At 38.8% G+C, this 6237-nt stretch overlaps 1 protein-coding gene across 2 annotated transcripts; it reads left to right on the top strand.

Annotated features, from left to right (window-relative positions):
* Positions 1–1743: 1743 nt before the first annotated feature.
* On the top strand, positions 1744–5175 carry LOC116964002 (claw keratin-like). Of its 2 annotated transcripts, none has more exons than XM_042785297.1 (2): positions 1744–1811; positions 4253–5175. In XM_042785297.1, the coding sequence occupies exon 2, from the start codon at positions 4274–4276 to the stop codon at positions 4784–4786; it is 513 nt and encodes a 170-aa protein (XP_042641231.1). In that variant the 5' UTR covers positions 1744–1811; positions 4253–4273; the 3' UTR covers positions 4787–5175. The 2 variants fall into 2 exon arrangements, with proteins under 2 accessions (XP_042641231.1, XP_042641230.1); XM_042785296.1 differs by lacking the exon at positions 1744–1811 and adding an exon at positions 3558–3576.
* Positions 5176–6237: the final 1062 nt, after the last annotated feature.

The following is a 6237-nucleotide window of genomic DNA, read 5'->3' on the forward strand; positions in this document are numbered from 1 at the left end:
TATTCCTGAGCTCTAAGCAAATATCATTTAGTGATGGGGAAGAATTCTTCAGCTTCAGAATTAATCATGTGTGTAATGATTTAATCACCACCTTTTGTTGTACTGTAGCTAGAAAACATAACCAAACCTATCCATCCATAAGAGAGGAAATTCATGTAACAAGTGAGCTGAATTTTGCCATTAAATACTTAAAGATGAGAGCAGGTATTCAGAATATATATGGGAGATGGGTAGGCTGAGGTCACTGACTATGAATTTCCTCTGGGATCAGGGTGAATTTTGCTAAAAGGGAATTAAGTGAGGAGTGTGGAAAAGGAAAAAAAAAAATAGAAAAGTCATTTTAGTGCCAGTGGAAACTGGAACATGCAGTGGTGGCTGAATACAGGGTCTCCATATCAGTGGCATTTCTAAACTTGCAGTGCTCTCAAAGGACAGTGAGACAGTACTTCAAAGAGACGGCAGAACTGCATACTTGATGTAATGCAAACATTTATGGAAAGGTGAATACGTGGATAGATCTCCAGGCTCCACCAGATGTGTCTGCTGACTGAGAGAAACCCAGATAGGTATTTTCAGACACACAAGTGTAGTTATCTCAATCTGGAACTGAATCGAACCCCTATGGTCTCCTTTCTCCTGTGGCAACCGCACAGTTACACAACCAAGTCCAACTTTCAGGCACAATGACTTGTTTTGCTCCACCGAGTGACAGACAGTACAAGCAAGCAGCGGTTTTAGGTCCTAAGAGATGGTTACTGGAGAAGATTGTTATAAAGATAAGATAGATTCTGAGAAACAGAAGGCAGATGTGAGTGAGATTTCAAGAATAAAATAAGTTCATTTGATTTGGGGAACTGGTGGAAGCATCAGTTTTTATGGAAAACTACAAATTCGAGCATCATTCTGGACTCATTTTTTTTTCTGTTGTCTGGTCACGAGGTTTCCTATACTTACAGTAGCATAGTCTGAGTAAATCATCTCCAACAGCTCCAAACACAGGGAGGGCAGTAGTGCTGTCAATAAAAAGAGATTTATTTATTTATTTTTAATAGGGATGAACAAAGGGAATCAAGTAAATGTAATGCACAACTCACAATGAACATAAAAATACAAACCCAAGATACTGCTATTATCTGAGCAATATAATAGCACTGAATGTACATCTAATGAAAGAGCAGTCAGTGGTGATCTAGTCCTTTAGTTCCTTATTTCATCTTCAGTCTTGCAATTAGGCAATGAAAAAGCACTCAGTAATATTGACCCTCCAGTTTCAGCAGATTTGGAAATCATTTTCCAGGTGGTAGCTGTTTTCCACACTGGAAACTTATGCCAAACTGTGGATCTCCAGGATCCAAAGAAGCCTTAAGTTTGTACTCTTGCACAATGATTCCCATATTTTAGCTTATTTATTTTGCTGCATGGTGTTGTTTGTTTGTTTGTTTGTTTGTTTTTTTTTTCTTGCAAGCATTATCTTCCTGGAATTGCTATGATAAAATCTGTGGAAAAATTAAGGTTAAAGGTAATGTTTTGCTACAATCTTTGATAATAATATAGGCCATTTCCTTTCAGACAAGCAAGCTTTCAGACCAATTTAGAAAATTATAGCATGGCACAGGTGAGAGCAATAGCAATTAAACCAGCTTCCTCTTTAAGATTTAATCTTTGTATGCAAAACAGCTGTGCAAGGATCAGAGCACAGTACTGGGATTTCTAAAACCAGAAAATCAATAAAGCCGCTGACAACAACAACAAGCAAGAAAAAACAAGATGAGGAATCTTTCAGATAATGCTTCAGATTTGCTTTATGTGAGGTGAGTTTAAATCTAAAGCTGTAAGTACCAAGTCTGGGATTTCTCAGCTATGCCAGACTGCTGGTTTATGTAAATTTGTTGCTCTGTAAATGAAACAACACATCCTTTAGAGAAAAATGCAAAATCCTTGATGTCTTTTCTTCATATTTTCAGAAGTATTTAGCTTTTACTTGGTGAGGGAGGATATCTATTTCTGTATTTTTAAAAGAATTTTTTGATATAAGGCCACTGAGGTTCAGGTGTTGTGAAAATGGGTGTTGGACTATTTCTAATGACTTTTTTGCATTTTGTGTCTTATATTTTTAAAAGGCTATCTATAGAGTATGAGAACTGATTACAGTTTGAACTTGAAAGACTATTTGTTTTTATGGCTTTCTACCTTATATAAGACATGAATTCCCTTTATTGAAAGCTGCTGGGGAAGAGCATCAATTACAGAAAGCATACTGTGTGGATGGTCAAGCCAGTGTGATCCTTCAGTGTGTGTTAAGAAACTGTTTTGAACAAGTTTTCTATACATTTGAAGTACCTCAAAAACAATGAGGTCCTTGCTAACTTTTATAAAATATTTTGTTTGGTAACTTCCTTAATTGCTTCAGTTGTCAATTGCTTTAATTATTAATTACTTTGCATTCCCACAAATTATGTGAGTCATATTATTCTGTGCAGCTTGCTGTCTCATCTCTATTGGCTGCATACATTCCTCTGGTCATTATATTGATTTCACGGTCATGAAATGTAAATAAAACAATCTGTATATTTTTTTAGCGTTAGTTTTAATAATTTGCCACAGCAGCATAGCTCAGAGGTTTTTTTAATGTAAATGTGATTATGTGAATCACAGTATCAGCATTTGTCAGGCCTTGTGAATTTATTCAAGCTGAGGTTATGGACCTGTACTTCAAGTAATGTTTCCTCTGGCTCCTCTAGTCCCACAGGTGATGTATACTGTTCCTCTCCCCATATTGGCCTTCAATAAGCATATTTAGAAAGGCAAATTCAATTTCTTCAACATTATTAGTATTTTTTTGGTGTTTATTCTCAAGGCACCTTGTAAGGAGATGAGTCTGGGAGACGAGGAACTGCCGATAAATTTTCAAAGCTTGGACAGGTGCCTCTCCTTGGCTGAATTAGATTATTGTGGCTGATCCTAGTGCTTACAGGAGCGTCCGTGAACTGCTTTGGTATCTCTTGCTTTCTACTTACTTGGGATGTGGTATATTCGTGTAGGAGAACACCTGTCTAAGGGACAGTCCCACGTCTTTAACTCCAGTCCCAAAGCCCCTGGAGCGAGTATACCATGGCCACGGATGCTAATGGATATTTAATGTAAAAATATTTCCTACCTTTAAAGAGTAAAAATCTAGAAGGCCACTAGTTATTATTACCTGAGATGACAAATGATAAACTGGAATTCTGTGCTCACTAGCAACGTGTAGTTTACTCAACTCTGAGCTACCATCACAAGTATTTAAGAGAAAATCAACCTCAATTTATTGTAAGATTTTCAGCAAAAAGATGAGATGGTTAAAGTGTGTGCATCATGTTGGGTGGGATTGCAAATTATCTAATAATCATAAGCTGTTATCAAAACAGTTGCAACAAAGGAAAGCATCACAAGGGGAAAACATTCTGTTTCACAAGATGTAGAGAATGGTTGCGTAAAGGTATCTCCTAATTTCTATTCTCTACGACACCATATAAAAGTGCTCGTAACTCAGGTGTCTGTAGCTGCCTCTGCTGACTTATTCTTCTTGGTGACTGGGTAAGTCTGATTTAACTGAATCAGTTCGTAATTATAGACATGGATTTATAGGTAGCATTAATATGAGGTTATAGATCCTACCTTATTTTAGCGTAGGACCTCATTCTCTAAAGACATTTTACTTGGAAACTAACTTGCAAATAGGGTGGATATAGGTATTGCCACGTGCCAGGGGAAAAATGAATGAGAGTTTCAAAAACCTGGATGGTAACAACTCCTAGGAATTGAGCATTTATCTATGGAGACAGAACACTCGAAAAACATTACTGACTCCCAGAAAAAAAGCACAGCAAAAGCAATGATGAGAGAAAAGGACGGAGAGACGTTCTTCCCAGAACTCATTTCTGGAATAGTCTACAGGGCAATGGAGAACTAGAGAGGAGTGGGAATAGACTCAGAAACCTCTACCCAGCGATTCATCTCACTTAATTGGTGAGATTTGTAATGCACAAGTCTACTTTAGACTGGAATGGATTGTGCCTTTGAAATGGTGATTTTTTTTTTTTTTTTAATGACTAATTCAAGTTTAGTGTAGAAGACCTGGACGTATGTATCTTCATCTGTTCAGATGAATGCCATTCAACACATCTGCGCAACACATGTTACTATAACAGGATTTGTTCTTTCACTCTTGTGGCTGTAACTTTAGCAGGCTAGTGTACTCTCTGCCTTTCAGGCTGACCTGCCTTCTGGAAAGATGTCTTCCTATGGACAGATGCTTAGCTCCCGCTGTGCTGAGCCATGTGAAGTGACATGCCAACAACCCTATGTCGACTGTCGCAACGAACCATGTGTCAGCTCATGCAGAGATTCAACAGCAATTGTGTGGGCACCACCCGTTGTCGTGACTTTCCCGGGACCCATTATCAGCTCGTGCCCTCAGGAAAGCATTGTGGGAACGGCCATGCCTGAAATTGGGGGAGGAATGGGCTCCGGAGGTGGGGGAATGGGCTCCGGAGGTGGGGGAATGGGCTCTGGTGGTTCCTGTGGTGGAGGCAGCTCCTATGGAATGGGGTCTCATGGTTCTGGCTGTTCTTATGGTGGCATGGGAGGGGGCTCATACAGTGGGGAGGGCTCATGTGGTGGTGGACTCTACCGTTTGGGAAGCTTTTACCGAAACTCATTTTCTTCAGGATTTGGTAGAAATTATTTCCCCTTTTTTTCCAGAGGGTATTATAGGTATCGCTATGGAAACTATGGGCCATTTTAAATCTTTAAGAAAGAGTAATAACTGAAGGAACAATAGGATGCAAACTAGTAGCTGACAGATAGACCTGGAACTCAGATATGCCAAGCAGCCTCTTCTCCAGCTGGGGTTGCTTGGAATCTTGTTGCGCTTTTTCTAAGGCTTACAATCCCAATGTTGCCTCACTTTGTCGTTTGCTCATGTTATGTTTTGTTCTTTCTGAACCTGAAGAGAGTAAAACAAGTAATGGGACTTGACTGTGAAAGTGTCCAGCTGAAAGAAGAATGTCTTGTGAGCCCTGTGCTCCTCCGAACAACTGATTGATTATAGTCCTTGTTGAAATGGAAATTACATTCTTTGTCTCTGCATTGCCTCATTCTGCAAGAATGTATTCCACTTTTTGTTTGTATTAAAGCCCTCTTGCATCATAGCACTGTCTTGCTTTCATTTCAATGCAGTTTTATAGATACAAACTAGTCTGAAAGAAGTTAGCTTTTTACGTCAATTCTTATGCATTAATCAAGGACTATTATCAGAGAATAATTAATTCCTCTGTATGGCTAACATAATTTGTCAGCAATTCTTCAGGAAAGTATTTTTTCCATTTCTGATGTCTCATACTAATAAATAGAACAGAATCATATAATATTTTAGGTTGGAACAACCTCTGAAGATGGTCTGGTACAGCTCCCACTCAAAACCAAGGTAACTGAAGCTAGGTCAGTTACTCAGAGCTGTTACCAGTCATTCCTTGAATATCCCTGAGGAAATTGTTTTAACCTTCAGCAGGGGTTGAAATCACTGAACAGGTCCCGATTACATCAGAAGGCAAATTTGTGCTCTGATTTATCTAGTCTTGATGGTAAAATAGTTTATCTGATTATAAACTGGAAAGAGAAAGGGGTTAGCCTAGAGCTGAGAATTGTGGGGAGGCAGGGCCAAAAGGAATGAGAAGAAATTATTTGTATGCAACTGAGAATCAGACTACAATTCTTGCTCTCTGGGACGTGCCTTGAGGTAAGCTGAGAAATTCATCCCAGCAGCTGTATCAATATTTTTCTTTAGGAGCTGTTTCCATTGCGCTGCTGTTAGTGACAAGAGAGGGCTTGTGTGTAGGCTGAGAAAGTGCTGTTGTGCCAAGCATAACATTAATTTCCTTCTTTTGATTGTCTTAATCCTTGTGGTTTGTTAATTTAATTGAAGCATTTATGCAGTAAATGATCTGAGCTTGTTAAACATCACCATGGGATCCCTCAGGCAACAGCTACGTGAATGTCCTTGTGCTCTCTCAGAATTAAGGATCACAAAGTGCCTCATGCACAATCATTACCAGAACTGTCTGAGAAGCAGATTTTTCCACCACAACTTTGCATCTGGGTTTAAATTTTTTTTCATTGATATCTTTTACACAGATTCCTAAGATAATATGTCTGCAAGCCTTTTGATGAAATAGGAATTTCAAACAGAAAATCTTA

Source organism: Tyto alba, unplaced genomic scaffold (genome assembly GCF_018691265.1).
Source record: "Tyto alba isolate M040663 unplaced genomic scaffold, T.alba_DEE_v4.0 Super-Scaffold_8, whole genome shotgun sequence".
Classification (NCBI taxonomy): Eukaryota; Metazoa; Chordata; class Aves; order Strigiformes; family Tytonidae; genus Tyto; species Tyto alba.